General features: G+C 41.5%; 1 protein-coding gene across 7 annotated transcripts in view; it reads left to right on the top strand.

Moving 5' to 3' along the window:
• elmo1 (engulfment and cell motility 1 (ced-12 homolog, C. elegans)) overlaps positions 1-16,578 on the top strand; it is an 87,115-nt gene extending 70,537 nt beyond the window's left edge. For all 7 annotated transcript variants that reach the window (XM_061742619.1, XM_061742617.1, XM_061742616.1 and 4 more), the window contains 6 exons: positions 5,613-5,776; positions 9,220-9,332; positions 12,123-12,230; positions 12,564-12,646; positions 14,450-14,527; positions 15,105-16,578. In XM_061742619.1, the coding sequence (XP_061598603.1) occupies positions 5,613-5,776; positions 9,220-9,332; positions 12,123-12,230; positions 12,564-12,646; positions 14,450-14,527; positions 15,105-15,305 (747 nt within the window). In that variant the 3' untranslated portion in view covers positions 15,306-16,578. The remainder of the gene's footprint in view (positions 1-5,612; positions 5,777-9,219; positions 9,333-12,122; positions 12,231-12,563; positions 12,647-14,449; positions 14,528-15,104) is intronic.
• The last annotated feature ends 204 nt before the right edge of the window (positions 16,579-16,782 follow it).

The raw sequence follows: 16,782 nt of genomic DNA, 5'->3' as shown, positions 1-16,782 counted from the left end.
CTCGACAAGACGGCTCAGGCTTTCTTGTCGGATTATTTATTTAGATGTTTTTTTAATTTATTTTTGTCTACACGTGTGCACTTTTTTTTCGTGGGTGTGTGGTGTTTAGTTTTTTTTTAACTCAGTAGCCAACAGTACAGTATGTACTTTAGTATGTACTTACAAATGAAGAGCCTTTTGTGTGCAGGCATGATTTATCATGCAGAGAAGCTGGGGTGCAGCTCCCAAAGGGTGTCTTATTCCTTTTACATGCACAATATCGGTGCTTGAATAAGTGATTCCTTTAAATCTTCTGTCTGTATGACGATGCACGTTAGAAAGAGAGACCAATGGATGTCAGATAACTAACAGACTTTCTATTCCTTTTTTTGTGCTCTGTGTTCACATCTGACGATGGGTGGGGTGTGTGGGTGCACGTGTCTGTCTAAGCTACACTCACATTAATTAGTGTAATCTATTCTTGGTTCCAAACATGCAAAGGCAAATCCCATGCATGAGGTTTTGTGCTGAAATTAGAGCAATACATTTTTTTATTTAAAGAGATAACTACAGAAACCCTATAGACTACCGGTACATCAGATTAAATTATCACATTTGTTAAATTCTACATTGCAAAAACCAATTTATAATAAACTTACAGAAAAGCCTTGTTTCAGGAAAATCAACTTGCTTATCAACTGTGCTTATCTTAAAAATTCAAGGCTTTTTCGTAATTTCTTTTTTTTTCATTTTTGCTTGAAATAAGGGCTTGGGGCTGTTTTTGCCGTGTAGATCTGGATTCTTCTTTATTCTGAATATTTTGTTACATTGTCTTAATTAACAGTAAGATTACCAGTGATTGAATACTTAAAACACAATTGCAGGAACTTTGTAATGCACAGACACACACGCACACATTTTGATTTAATTAAGTCAGGCACCTTAATCACTCTTGTGGCTTTTGTAGCTTATTTCCCCCAAACCATACCTCGCAAAGCCTTGTAATTGATCTCAAATGTGGCTAGTTGCATTATTCATGGGGAAGATGTGTGATTTTTATTTTTCCAAGACAAATGAGTCCACCTATCAGTTAATGATGCATGAGCGAGTGCTTTTATGTAGAACATGTTCACAACAACCTTGATGAGGAGTTGTTAAAAGACAAGCGATCTGAACATCCCCCTTGGGTAATTAATGCAGGACGTTCATGTCTCCTGCAACATCCGTCACGATAAAACGGTGCCGTACGCGAGCCAAGGTCGCCGCTCGGCTTTGATCAGCGCGCCTTCATAGCCCTGCGCCGAGTGGCGAGCTCGCAGGCGACTGTACTCTCTAGTCGTCCATATGGGCCACGATGCCACTCGTGTGGAGCAGGTTTTTGAAAAAGAGCTCCTCTGACAGGTCGTCCCAGCATGCAGCGCTGGGCCCCTAAATATGGCAACAGCCAGCAGCAACAGCTGGTGTCGACCCCAGATCATTCATGAGGAAGGAAGAATGGATGGAGGGATTTTTTTGGGTTGTGCGAATGAGTAAATTACATAGGGATGTCCAGCAAGAACAAGAAACAGTCTGACTGTTATTTTTCCAACTTTATAACATTCACTGTAACAGGAATGCAGTCCTATATGTGCAGTACAGATGTGCACATCCCGATTGTGTAGAGCTGCTTTGCCTGCAGCGCGTTATGCGCTCTACACAATCGATGGTGCGGTAATGCTGTCAAATAATTCCCTAAGGCATTCGCTGGAAAAAGAAAGGAGCTGCTTTTTATAGCACATAGTACACAAGTAGCTCCTCACCACTGTGAGGGTGTTCAAGATATTTAGTCAAATGTCCAAATACAGTGACTCCTAACATGCCAGCAGCAGGGAGTAGATGCATAAATGCTGTGCTTTATTTGCTCACTATGAAATGAAAGAGTTTGTTTAACAAGGAGAGCTAAATATTCTGAGCACGGATACTGGCAGATGTGCCATGTTCACCACTTGCTTTTGTTCATTCTTTATTATGGTCACCTAAGCAATATCAGTTATGTTTAAGACAAAGAAACAATTTTGTCATTGTTATTAATTCCTGTCCCTGCTGGAAGTTTCACCATGTACGTAGTAATAATAACATTTATACATTTAGAGGCTTAATCTAAAGGTTTGGAGAGGCTTGGGGGCCGTGATTTAGGCATCCCGGTCCAGGGGGGAAGCATTTGAAGGCCTGCGCTGACGTATGTCGACCACCAAAGGGAATCTGCTGTGTTCGTCCTGCCTGTCAGACAGAGATCTGGGTTTAGCTCATTCCTCACACAGCCTGTAGGGGGTGAGGGGGGTAAGGGGGGGTGGAGCGGGGATGGCACAGTTGGCATTGCTGGCACAGATTACCAACGTTTCATAAACAGAAATCAGAGGGGAGCTGTGTTCTCACACACATAAACACACACACACACAGTTTGGTGCTCGTTCAGTATTTGATCCAAACTCATTACAATTAGATTATATTCACTTATGTATAATCTTTTATATGATTTTTAGAATATTCTAGTAATTATACATTGAATGTATTTTTGCTTTGAGCCAAGAGTTGTTGGGTTTTTTTACGCTACACGTTGCTTTTCTGTCAGCTTATAAATTTAATAAGAGTCAGATGTTCTTTTCTGTTTCAAAAGCAGTGTTTTATTTTTGATGACCTCATGCTCAGCTTTGAAGGAAGTGCTTAACATGGGACGCGGTGGCAGGGGGATGAAATTACCATTTCAATAACGTGGAACTGATCCTCCCAAGTTCTTATTTTTGCACTAGTTACTGCACAGTCATGTTTGTCCACCTTTTTGTTTTTTCATGTGCATAAGCCCTCTGCGATTTGTCTGCTTCAGCAGCACCCTCCCATAATAGTCCCATCATTGCCACGTGAGACTGAGCTTTTGCTTGCTTTTAGGGAGAGATCAGCCAAAGTCATTATTCTGTCATTACAGACTTGTAATTTGCCCACCGAAGTGTCTCTTCAGGATAATCTCCGGTTTTCAGCCCCCGGGCCCGAGTGGTGGGTGAGCACTTTGAATGACGGCTGCTGAATGATGTCATTAGCATCCTCTTAGGTAAATGGAGCGGCCGCGGCAGTCCATCGTTGTGCGAGGAGGCGCCACCAATTTGTTGTGTTTGATGTAATGTCAGTGATGGATTGTGTGGAACTCGGAGAGAGCGAGAGAGGACCATCCTGTCTGAGCAGAGGCTGAAAGAAGTGGTCATCTCTGCATTATGTGTGCTTGAAAGCTCACGGGACAATTACTTTGGCTGACACTTAAGTCCGGTATCTAAGCATCTTGACTTTATAGAGCCTCAAGAAAGACTGATGATTCCCTCTAATGTCTAAAAGAGATAAGCAAAAGTGACGGGGGAATAAAGACGTTTTTTAAGGACGCCGTTGGGACACTTTGGATGAGCAGCAGATCCAGCTACGCATAATGAACGCTGCTTTCAGATCATCTGTTGTAGCCAAAATGGTGCCGTGCAAAACAGATCATGAATTTATCATGAGCCAGCTCAGTCAGAAAAGTTTGTTTCCAGCGCTGATGTCATCCCACCTCTGTCAAGGTGTTATCAGACATCAGAGGATGAGACTGAGCCCTAAGCCTCCGTTCAGAGAGCACCTTGTGTTCATGTTAAGTGTGATGAATATTCACGGGGTTAACGAACAGGAGAGCGATCGCATGGGCTGATACGGAGACACGCCTGCAAACAAAGCCTGGTGATGAACGTCCTGGAGGGTCCACTCCGATGCCGTCCATATCAAAGCTGATATTAAACGCTTAACTCTCAGGGGGCGACAGATCATCACAGCCCAGGACACAGATTCTTTTTAAATAGCTCGTCTCGAGATGGTATCAGATCTAGAACAAGAAAAGGCTTTCCTCCTCTTTCTGGCTCCACCTCCCAAATGATACATTTTGACATAGAGAATCCCGCTAATGCTCATTCAAGAAGATTATCCTCAGCTCTGTGTATTGTCGTAATTGTCTGGATTGTAGTTTGCTCTCATGTTCAGACACTCAGATCTTTTTTTCTCTCAGTCCTGGCTCCATCTAGCTGGAGAGAGTCCGGAGGTGAGTAGGCTGGTGACTATTCGGCTAGCGCTGCAAACAAACAGCGTCAATAATACATTACAAAGCCCTGTTTGGGATTTTTTGGTTGGGTTTCGGCCTCGTTGTTGAGGTTGAAAAGCCCAAAAGACACGAAAAAAGCACAATACAGGAGAAGGTTGTAAACTCCATTTAACATCTGCATTTCATTGTTCATTTCCAAATCTGTACAAACGCACCGAACATCCTCCCAAACTCATTCTAGCTCTAAGCACAGTTGATGTTAATGTATACGGCCTGCAAAAGCTGGAAATGCATGCCTGTCCCTCAGCATTCGCTTCTTAAATTAAAAGTTTATTCTTATGGCCAAAATTTTTGCCAGGATTTCTACAGTGGCAGCTGCTGTTCCAGGAGGAAATTATTGTCAAAGGTCATTTTCTAAACTTTATTTGTAATTACGCTCAGTCAAGTCCCTTTTGTTCTGTCGATTTAATGCCTTCACAAGAAAGAAAAAAGAAAGGAACATTGTCTTTTGGTAATATTAATGCTCAAATTGTAATTATGCAGTATGCAAATCGGTTGTCAAAGTGCAGAGCTAAGTAGAAGCAGCTGTTATTGAATATTTCAGCTTAGAAACTCTCTCCTCTGGAGACTCAAGTGCAAGGGCAGAAAAATGAAAATGCTGTTATCATTTTGGGGGGGGTAAGCTTTAATAACTGTGTTCAAAATCAGCACAGTTGCATCATAAAGGAGCTGGAACTGAAATTAAGTTAAGAGTTAAAGGAGCATGAGGCTCCTTTTAAGAAATGACTCTCTAGCGCCACCCTTCGCCACGACGGCTGTCGGGGGTACTGCAGCCAACAGCGAAGCCGGCACGGGAGAACGGGGAGAACGTGCACGCAGCGTCATGTGACGTCACATCCGCAGGACAGCGCGGGAAACTCGGCCTCAGCACTGCAGCACATTTTGCAGCACACAGCCTGTTCAAGGCAATGGAGAGATACGCTAGAGAGGGCTCATTCTTTTTGTTTGGAACGCTTCATCTGACATTATTACTAGAAAACTTAAAATGTATACGAATTTTTTTCATAAATCCTGCTTCATGCTCCTTTTAAAGAACTTAATTTTAGGTGCTGGCTTTACTTTGGTCACTGGTTTTGGTTTTATTCGGTGTTTTAGGGCCCAAGAGCCAAAGAAACATTTCTGCTCGTAGTTTTAACCTCAATTGCAGATCACAAGTAATCACAACTTTCAACTATGATGGTGCGTTTGTTTATGTCATGCAGTCCCGTTGGGCAGAACCTGCCACTTTCTGTAGGTGAATACTTCTGCTCGGCTCGTTTTCTCTTCAGGATTAGTGCACCAGATTGGATTACTCCACTTCAAAAGAGTGAAAATTGCATCACTGATTCTTTTGTGAAAGTTTAAATATTTTAAATACCCAAAAATTAGCAAGTGAGATTAGACTTCCATGTAAACACACAGCGAGAGCAGACGCCTGCTTCTCATCTCTCCCCTGCACACCTCCCACCCCCACACCCTCACCTGCCCTCTGCTCTGTTCCCAGGTCATGCAGGTGGTGAGGGAGCAGATCATGCGAGCGCTCACTCTCAAGCCTAATTCTCTGGACCAGTTCAAGAGTCGCCTGCAGAACTTGAGCTACACAGAGATCCTGAAGATACGCCAGTCTGAGAGGATGAATCAGGAAGACTTCCAGTCACGCCCCATCATGTGAGTGGTGAAATGTTGTTGCAGGTTCTCCCTCTCATCGGGGGGGGGTTGTGTTCATCTAACGTGTCCTTCCAAAGCTTATTTGGAAATCAAATCCCCATGGTGATGTTGACGTTGTTATCCACAGCTGTTCATTTTCTAAACCATCTCATCGGCTCTTTTGGGCGCATACAGTAATTTACATCTGCAGAAAGACCTGTGGCGCTTAATACACTTGTAATGGCTCCTTCTTTCTCTTTTACATTTGTCATCCAAATGGCAGCCTTTGCCGAAAGCGGGCTGCACCTGCTTTCCTCTTGTGATTAATTTATGCATTAAATCTAAATTGTGTGCGAATGGCATTCGCAGTGAATACTCCATTAACGACCCTCCACCTCATTACGCGCGTGGAGCTAGTTGATCATGAATGCGGGTCCTGTAATAGAAAACATTGTTTTGTCCCTCGTGGATTTAATGGAGTAGGTAGCGCTGTTGAGAAGTCGCTGCAAGCAAAGCCTCTCCCTTTCAATGGTTATCAATGCCGAGCTAAAGGTTTATTGAATCAATACTGAAGTGAATTGAATTGAATCGTCTTTGTCATTGTACCAGTACAACGAAATTGGCAGTACAAACCCTTAAAGTGCAGAAATAATTTAACATCAAAAGCATAAAAAAGAATAGGCTAGACCTTTAAAAGACACATTTAAAGCAACAAGATTACACACACACCCACACACACGTTAATTTCCCCACTGAGGGATGAATAAAGGACTATCTAATCACACACACACACACACACACACACACACACACACACACACACACACACACACACACAAACCGTAGCAACTTAAGGACACAAAACAAAAAACAGTAGATTGCAGACACCCTGAGCAAAGATAGTCACATACGCAGACATTGACATTCAGAAACAGTAGAGTACAGCACATTTGATTATAAGATAAAGGTGGTGTTGAGTGCATGTACCTTGCATGGCATTACTATAACACAGATGGAGATTTATAGGTATTTGCTGTTAGTTGGAGCTTTCAGAGACCTGAAACGTCTGCCTGAGGCCAATAATTCAAAGTGCTGGTGACCTGGGTGGAAGAATCCCTCAGAATTATTTAGGCCTACTTCTTCCAGGGTGGGTAGTGAGCAACCAATACGGGGAGGGAAAGAGAACAAACTTTGGCACAGTTAATCCTGCTGGAGAAAATGTGACCTGAAAAGGACCTGAAAAGAATCACATTAAAACGTTTACATTTGTTTCACATGTTTGCTTAATTATCAGGTTTTGGATCGTATTATTTGTTATTATGATAAACTAAAGATGATCTGGTTGGGAGGACATCAATGTAAAGATAACTGGAAAAGAAAAATCCTGTTATGTGACATAGTAACTTGAAAGTAACCGTTTTAAACATAATAAAATAGGCAGCACTCCCTGTATTACTGACTCAGGTTTTAAATTATTGTAGATAAAAGTTAGAAATCCAATGAATCTGAGCTGGAAGGTTAAAATATCATTCTGATTCCTTTGAAGAACTTTTGTTTCAGAAAGTTTGTCTTCTTACCTCATAAAGAAAACAAGTAGATCTAATACAGAGAATATAGACGTAGACCAACTCCCAGCCTCTGATTGTATGTATAGTATTTGGCTGATGGTCCAAGTGGGGATGATACATGCTTTCCCTGACAGAGATGGACCGCTGCGGTGCTTCCAGAGCCTGTGGTTTTCTGCTTTGGTCGAGACAAATTATCTAAATTGAAACTGAATCTGCGTTCCAAGAAGACAAAGTCTTAAATCCATCCCAAAGTCTCCAGAACAAAATCACTCTTGCGTGTTGGTAAAGCGATAAATCAGCGCCGTCTTCGCCCATCCTTCCTCGCGATGAGCCACGTCTTCCCGACTAACTGTTTCTTTGAAGATGTCGGACTGAATGACTGACCACAGATCACCGTAATGACTACAATTACCGACGAGGCAAACGCATCACCGGGGGGGGGGCGCACGGTGAGAAGAGAGCTGATGAGCCTAAGTGGGGCAAAAAGAGGAGAGGAATAGAAACGCCATCTAGAAATTGATGAATTCAAGTCTAAAACAAAGTCAGTTAGAAGTGAAGAAAATCAACGGTAATAAAGGAAAGTAGCTCTGCTCAGACGGATGATGTACATAATTAATGTTTTTTTGTTATTAATTATTTTATTTATGTATGTAACATTTAGTAGTTGAAAACCGATAACCATAATAGTCTTTTTCCATACATGATATTTTTGTATGACACAGAAAAACAAAATAAAATACAAATCAATCATCACCCCCACCCTCCCTCCCTCCTCCCCTCGGACCAACCATATTACATAATGCATAATTATTTTTTATCACATTTGTCTTGTGTCAATATATACGCAGACAAAGTACCATATATTTACGCAAATATACCACATATAAATACACATCAATACACTAAGCCAAAGAAGAGCACCTTATAAGGTCAAGTACAATTTTAAAACATGTTTTGGAGCACCTCTGCCAATTGAGACCATGTATTAATGTTCTTCTTTCTTGCACCATCTAGCCGGGCCGTCAAGAGTTCCACATACACAATATCTAAGAAAGTGAGAGCCCATTGTTGGAATGTTAAAATATGAGGAGTTTTCCATCTCATAGGCACAATTTTCTTTGCTGCTGTTAATCCCGCAAGAAAGATGCGTTTTTGTGTACGTTCCAAATGTAACAGGGATATATCATTTAATAAAAATATGGTTGGGGATGGTGTAATGTTAATAGTAAAAATTAATGAGAGTTTAGAAGCAACCATCCTCCAAAACTCAAAAACTCCCTGGCATTCCCAAATCATATGATCAAAAGTACCAATTTCATTGGAAGTACACAAAGTACAGTATGAAGTATTTAATAATTTCATTGCACATAACTGTTGAGGAGTTAGATAAGTTCTATGTACATAATTGAAATGAATTAATTGATGGTCGGGGTTCCTAGAAGTGAGTAAGATATTTGACCAGATGTTATTCCAATTAAAATCTAAATCCAAGTCTGGAATATCGCTCCTCCACCGAGAATCCACAGTTAGGGGCATGTAGCCGGATTTTAAAACAAATTCATATAACAAAGAAACCAGACCTTTAGATACGTAATTAATGTTGACACGTGTCGTATGCATTTATATCACAAACAACCAAAAGGGCATGAATAAATGAGAGAAGTCCAAGCACGAGCAACATTCCCCTGACCACCCTGATGGGATGCTGCGTGACCTATTTCTGAGTGCACAAGTGTGTGTTTGGTGTCTTCCTCCTCCTGACGGTCCAGATTTCATTGTGGCTAGCACACACTCGTAACAGCTTGCGGGTCACCGTCAAAGCCGTGCCGCTCCAGACAGGTGTGGTTAATGGTATTCTGATGTATTTATTTATTTATTTGTTTTGTCGCGCTGCAGGGAGCTGAGGGAAAAGATCCAGCCGGAGATCATGGAGCTGATCAAACAGCAGAGACTCAACAGGCTGTGTGACGGAACTTGCTTCAGGAAAATCAGCAGTCGCAGGAGGCAAGGTGAGATGTGAAGCATTCACACTCGTGCAGACGAATCAGACACACACAAGAGAAATACACATTGAGTTCCTCCACCTGCAGGGGTTCTCTTCTTCTGTTTCACGCCTCGTCTTCCCCACTTTTGTTCTTTGTCATCATCACCTCTGTCCGTCTTCTTTATGAAGATCCCACAGGACGTATTTCCTCTGCAGACGTGTTTGAAGCTCCGGACTGTTGTGAATCTGCTGTCATGATCTCACAGAAGTCCTCTGGCTCCCTGAGTCTGTAAAACAAAGCTGCGTAGTCATGCAGCTCACACCCTTTCCTCTCCGTGTTTCCCCGTCTGTATCAATAAAGTCACGAGAAAACAGAAGCAGCTCGAAGGTTTCACAGTAATAAAGCTCATCTGGTCATTAAATTAGGTGACTACAGCCACAGATGATTAATGCCGCGTGGCAGATTGTGCTCTCATTTGTTTTAGTTATGAAAAACTAAATCAAAATCCAAAGGCAGTGTGTGAAGAACAGAGTAGTATTGCTTCAGTAGGCTCGGGAACAGCCATGTGCCGTTAATCAGACCATTAATCGATCATCAACAAATGTGAGCGCCTCTATTTTTCTGGTCTGCAGCATTCTGGTGGTTTACACAACACCAAGCAAGAAAGACATCAGCAAATATCTTAGAGAATCAACTGTAGCTGCCCACCAGCAAACACCGTAAGGGAGGGATGGCTGGGGCTTGTTTGCACCCACAGAACCTGTGCACTTTGCAGTCGCCAGGGGCAAACGTGAGGGCACGTGTCCACCTGCTGAAACTCCTGCACCAGGACAAACATCCAAAGCACACCAGCCTTCCAATGGCTGAAAAATAATAATGGTTCCCCAGTGGAAGTCCAGATCTCACGTTCACATTATTGCTGCTAAATGTGAATCTAGAAACTATTGAAATTGGGGAGTTATTTAGTTTTTTTACACACTGTCTCTGCCAGTGTGTGAAAAGGGATGAAACACTAAAGTGGTTTTAAGTTCTGGTAAGAACAAGAACATATTTTCAGGGTTGTTTTTTTTTTTTTAAAGTCTAAAAACCTTCCAGCTTAAAATTGACAGATAATGTGCTTACATTCTCATTTTACTGTATATAGCGAAGGAATACAAAAAGGGATGAAGCCTAAAGCACTATAAACCAACCCCTTTACACACTTGTCAAGAAACATTTTCGTTAATACCTTGAGAAGTGAAATGAGAGACGAGCAGAGCGCTTGAACCTCACGCTCTAATGTGAGGGCGAAATAATCGAGCATGGTATTCTCTTCTTAACTGTAACACAAGACAGATGTCTTTGTTGGAAACGATCTCGTTCACACATTTCTGGCCTCTTTTTTTTCTTCTCAGTTCGGTTTATACATCACTGGTGCTCCTTCTCTGTGACTTAGAGGAGGAGAGGAGAGGAGAGGAGAGGAGAGGAGAGGAGAGGAGAGGAGAGGAGAGGAGAGGAGAGGAGAGCGGGAGAAAACCCACACTTAAAATCTAGCCAGCTTAGATGGGAGCGCATTCCAGTTATCGCTCCTAATAATGCATTTCACACTCGCTGCCACTTGAAGCATCAAAAAGGGAGCAGTGGAAAAGAGGAAAGAGAGGAATAGCGCGGGCAGAATGGAGCCTGCATAATCTGCTGCTCTTCAGTCACAGAGGATTTCATCTGCTCCAGACTTGATCCGTCTCTTTAAGTTTCTATGACCCTTCTGAGTCAAATTTGTCTTTGTGTGCGCATAAAATGTGGATTTAAAAGGTAAAAAGAGCTTTTTTCAATAACTCAAATCAAAGTGAGTAATAGTGGATTTATGATTTTATTTTTTTTCCTCATTCTTGCTTCAGCGTCTTCTCACAGTAGGATACAATAATGTTTGCGTCCGGCTGGATTAAATGTATTAATAGATAAACTTCCCAGGTTCAAGGTACACAAGTAGTAACTCAACTTCTAACGGGAGAATTAAAAAATGTTATTATTACTAGGTAATAATAATCTATGTTGTACACCATCTGTGGCCTTCTGAGGACTCAGGAGATGCCGTTTCTCCACGGCACTCCTGCAACCTCTTTTTTTTTTAATCTGCCATCTCTTTTTATGTGGTTTTTTTTTTGTGTCCTCCTCCTGCTCCCTCCTTGATCAGTCATTCCTACTCAGATCCCTCTTCCCCCCTCTACCTGTGCGTATCTGGATCCCCGCTCTCCTCTCCAAGCCTTTGTTCTCGTATGTGCATGCATTAAAGTGTGAAGAGCACATTGTCTTGAAGATCCTCAGCAGGCTAATTAATTACTGGAGCCATATACAGCAGCTGCTTTAATATACTCTTGATGTTCTGCTGCTGAGAAGTTAAAACGGGGTGTGCATGTGTGGACTCCTCAACGTCGACACCCGAGCATAGACCGTCCCCGCCTCAACAATGGTGCGTGTAGCAAGGTTCATTAAGAAGTTGTGTACAAATGCAGGTCCTCTCTTTCCGTATCTGTGCATTTTAAGTGCCATGTTGTTAGCATTTAAGAGGGTTTTTTTTCATACATGAAATTTTTATGCTGCAGTGCAAAGGAACCATTTTGGATCCTGTGTCTTTCCTAAATACCTTGTGCATGTAAAAATTTGGAGGGTTTTTTTTTGTTTTTTTTGTTGGCTGATAATTTTTCTGTCATTTTTTCCCGCGTTGATGACTCGCGCACATACGGCCCATATGATGCTGTTAGCCAGCTACTGCTTATGTCCCGACTCCACTAGATCCGTCTCTCATTTCTCCTTCTTTCTCGTTGTTTCCTCCAGATAAGTTTTGGTATTGCCGTCTGTCTCCGAACCATAAAGTCCTGCACTACGGAGATCTGGAAGAGAGTCCTCAGGGTGAAGTGGCCCATGATTCTTTGCAGGACAAATGTGAGTGGCAAGTTGTTGTTTTTTACCTTTACATTCGATATGACATAATGTGCATTTAAAGCTCACACTAGTGATTTAAATGTGCACTTCCTAACTTCTTAGTGAATACATTCATAGTACATTCATAGATGCTGGAATTTAAGTTTCAAGCCGTCAGTTTTATCTCCAGCTTTTCTTCTGGATATAGGACAGCAGCAGATCTGTGGAGAACTTTTAAGTTTTAATTACTAGGATAAACTAGAGCCCCCATCCTGGATGACACAGTTTTTAGAGGGTTGTTGTTTTTGTGCTGTTGTTGTTATTGTTATGAAGTCATGTTTGTCCTCTCTGCAGTGCCCGTGGCTGATATCAAAGCTGTTATCACTGGCAAAGATTGTCCTCACATGAAGGAGAAGGGAGCCCTCAAGCAAAATAAGGTGTGTGTGTGTGTGTGAATGGATGTGCATGCAAACACGTGCAATAGCACATGAGTGGGGTGGGTGTGTATCCAGGCCAGGAGACACGTTTTATTTGGAATTGTTGCATAATATCGTTTCTGTTACATAAAGTTTGCTTCAAGAAATACCACAATAACTGGCATCTCAGTGATCTGCACAAAGATATCAGTCTGCATTGGTGCAGAAACATCCTACATGTAGACAAAAAGGGCCGGAAACATGCTGAACATTTGCTGTTCTGATGCAACAGTTACATCTGGTGGCATCCTGTCCGTCGTCATTAGGTCCTCCTGCAGATCTACAGCCCCGGCTGATATATTGAGGCGTGAATTAATAGCTTTGCACACAAAGGAAGATGTGTCCTCCCTCCTTTGCCAACTTTATTGCTTTATTTATAAGTGCAGGTTAGGGAAAAAAGCCTGAGGGGGCCCTGTGTGTTATCGACCACCCCTGTGCCATTGCTGAGAATGAGACTATGGAGCCTTTTCATTACAAGGACAGCCAGAGTCATCTGTGCAGCTGTCACACCAGAGCTGTCGTGTTGATCGTTTGTGTAATACTTCTTTTCCAAATGAATGCCAAGCATATTCTGCCCCCTCAGTTAGATACCGGCCACCGAGACACCTCTGCAGGTCCCACTTTATATCCAAACCAGCGTTTCAGACAGGACTACATGTGTAAAGCGGGTTATTAGACACCACTTGGGATTTCTTATTAACATTCATGCAAAGTGCCACTGGTCCAGTTTGGCGTGAAATATAATCTGCATCTAAATAGCAGGTGCACAAATGTGCAACCAGGTTAAAGTACAGGTGTTGTGGGAAAGAGGGAATTAAATTAGCCACTGCTTCATTTCCACTGCAGTCACGGCAGCTCAAGCAGGTAGCCTCACTTGATGACTTTTTTTAAAACAAAAAAGATGTAAAATAATAGGGCTGGGGATCGATTCAAATGTCAAGAATCGATTCGATTCCGATTCTTAATATTCAGAATCGATTTATCATGATTCAATTTGATCCGATTCGATATTGATTTGGCTTAGTGTTATTTAAAATGTTTTTTGAGCTGTTGCCTGAATTATATGACTGTAAAATAACTAGTGAAATAATAATTTCACAATAATTATTGTGAAATAACTAAGAAATAAATAACTCAAACAGGCCTTTCAATATCCATTTAAAGTGCAAAAAAGAAAGAAATTGCAACAGTTCATGCAGTAAACAAATCATTTTAGCTTATCTAATTTATTCTGTCACCACACACACATATTGCCATGAAGCACCTGGCATTTTTCAGAAGTGTCATGACAAACTGTGTGTCCGACTACTGGGATTAAAGTTCACCTGGCGAAAATGATGGGAAAAAAAAAAAAAAAATCGATCTTTAGACATAAGAATCGATTTTTAGGAATTAATATGAGAATCGATTTAGAATCGGAAAATCGATTTTTCACAGGCCTATAAACACAGGCCTATAAAATAAATACCCGAATCCTCTTAACACCAAATGGACTTCAGACTAACGAGCTGAGCCAGGACAGGAGCCCGTAGATAATAAACGGCATGATCTTTCATAGAAGCCTCACAGAGCTGGCAGAAGTATTTCTAACTCCACATGACTACGTTTATTCTTTTCTCCATGATTTGATGTGGACAAATTTGACCCTTCAAGTGCGTCGTTTTAGCCTTCATCAAGAGTTCACCTCACACGATCCCACCCTGTCACTGTGTTTGACAACTTTCTCTTCCATCCTCCCCACTTTTCACCCTTTCCTCTCCGTAGGAGGTGTTAGAGCTGGCCTTCTCCGTCCTCTACGAGTCGGACGAATACTTAAACTTTATTGCTCCTGACAAGCATGAGGTAAGCCGGTGGAAATCACCCCTGCGGTTGTTGACGGTGTCACACAGAATGAATTCATGCCTCGCGTAAAGAGAAAAAAAAGCTGTGTGTCATTTATGGTGTATATCCACGTGTCAGATACCACAGATAAAGCATTACTTTTTTATTTTATACCTGCTGAGCTTGATGTTGTTACGCATCCAGCACTGGACTTCTGGCTTGCAGCTGACTGAAACTTTAAACTTCATCATTAAAAAAGATGAAAAGATACAGACAAAGCCTGTCATTCTTCTGAGTCTCCTTTTCAGAGACTGTATGTGGCTCACAGATATCCACTGATGAAAGGATAATGCACATAATTTCCTCCATGTTTGAACCAAAAATAACTGACTTGAGAAACAGAAGTTTGTATTTAGGGCAGAAAGAAGAATGTGTTCCTTTTTTTATTCTTATTTCTGCCTTGAGTACACAAGCACATCGTGCTTTTGTTGATAGCTGAATGGCTTTTATGTGCCGTCTGCAGCTTCTTTTGTCTTTGGAAAATCACATCATGCTCGCTGTAACTCGTAGTGTTTTTGTTCTGAATCTGCTTCCGCAGTACTGTGTGTGGACGGACGGCCTCAACGCCCTCCTGGGAAAGGAGATGACCAGTGATTACACCAAATCTGACATGGACACTCTGCTCTCCATGGAGATGAAGCTCCGCCTCTTGGATCTAGAGAACATCCAGATTCCCGAGGCCCCGCCCCCAATTCCCAAAGAACCTAGCAACTACGACTTTGTTTACGACTGTAACTAGATGTACGACCCCCCACGAGCCTGCAACCAAGCAAACTCTGCACCTTCTGTATTCACTGGACCAACCCCTTTTCTGATAAACTGGATTGAATAAATTTATTATAAATCAACAAAAAAACAAAAAAGAACTGTGATTTAAAGGGAGGACTTACTTGTCGAACTATTCTCTGCTTGGTTCTCGTTAGACTTTTTTAAAGAGAGGAAGTGGGCCATGATCACATCAGTTGATGCACTTGAGTGATTTGGGGTTCAGTGCAGCGTCATCAGGTTGCCATGGAGATGAGAAGCCAGGGAGCGTTCGTTTGGCCCGTCATTGGTCGTCCTGCATCGTCTTCTTTACTCTCCTCCTTTCTCCTACATTTCTTCTTCTTCTTCTTCTTCTTCTTCTTCTTCTTCTTCTTAGCCCCGTCACATGCTTCAAAACATTTGCAGACAAATGCTTAGAAATGTCATCTTATTCCCCTTCTTTGGCTGTTTTTCTTCTTTTTTCCCCCTCTCAGGGCTTTGTAGGGAGGGAAGACGGCTGCAGGGATCTGGCTGGTGGGCGTGTAGTTCAGGAGCAAGGAGAAAGAAAGGGAAGTGTTTTGGGTCCTCCTTTTGTTTGTATGTTTATTTGTGAACTTCCAGATGTATTTATTATCTGTCACATTCACTCTTCATTTGTGGCAGCTAAATGTTAACTAAAGGCTGGATTACACTTACGGACCAACTCTCTTCTATCTACGCTGTCTTACTTCACGTATACTGAAGGCTGTTCTAACCAATCGGTCGTCAAAGCTAACCTCTGTCTACAATTAAAAGGCCTCTCTTTTTGAATATTGCTGTTATTATCCCACTGATGCTTATTGCTTAATGTACACACCCACGCGGTGGCTGTTAGTCATAACACACACTCTCAAACACACACTTTCACTCATTCGAGTCTCTCTTGTTGTAAAAACTGCTGTACACATCATTCCTAAGCAATATTTGAGCTTTTGTTTTATTTGTCATTTGTAAGATGCTCATCATTTAGTAATTTTAAAATTGTGAACAGCCAGGTAAATCAAAGGAAGTTGACTTTGTGTGTATGTGTGTGTGTGTACCAGATTATGTGGCCACAGAAATTTAGAGTTTTTTTGTTTTTATTTAAAAACAGATAATGGTTGTTATTTCTATTATGATTTATATATTTTCCCCTTCCTATTTAATGCCTTCTAATGTTTTTCTTTAGGATTTTTCAAAGCTCCTGAAAACTGCTGTTTACATTAAAGATTAAAAAACTGTAAGATGTTCTTCTCTTCATTCATAAACCATGTAGATTTATGGGATTTATTTATTGAATTACTTTATTAAAGCCACTTGTTTTATCAAACTGGACAAATTTCCCTTGTAATAGTTTTTCATTAAGAATCATCCTTTAACCAGCTAAAAAATAATACATAAAACAAACTAAACAACCCTAAACATACTCAAATTACTGCAACGTTGATCACGGT

Source organism: Cololabis saira, chromosome 15 (assembly GCF_033807715.1).
Source record: "Cololabis saira isolate AMF1-May2022 chromosome 15, fColSai1.1, whole genome shotgun sequence".
Classification (NCBI taxonomy): Eukaryota; Metazoa; Chordata; class Actinopteri; order Beloniformes; family Belonidae; genus Cololabis; species Cololabis saira.
Note: the sequence above shows the minus strand (reverse complement) of the source record. Positions and strands in the feature narration are given on the sequence as shown.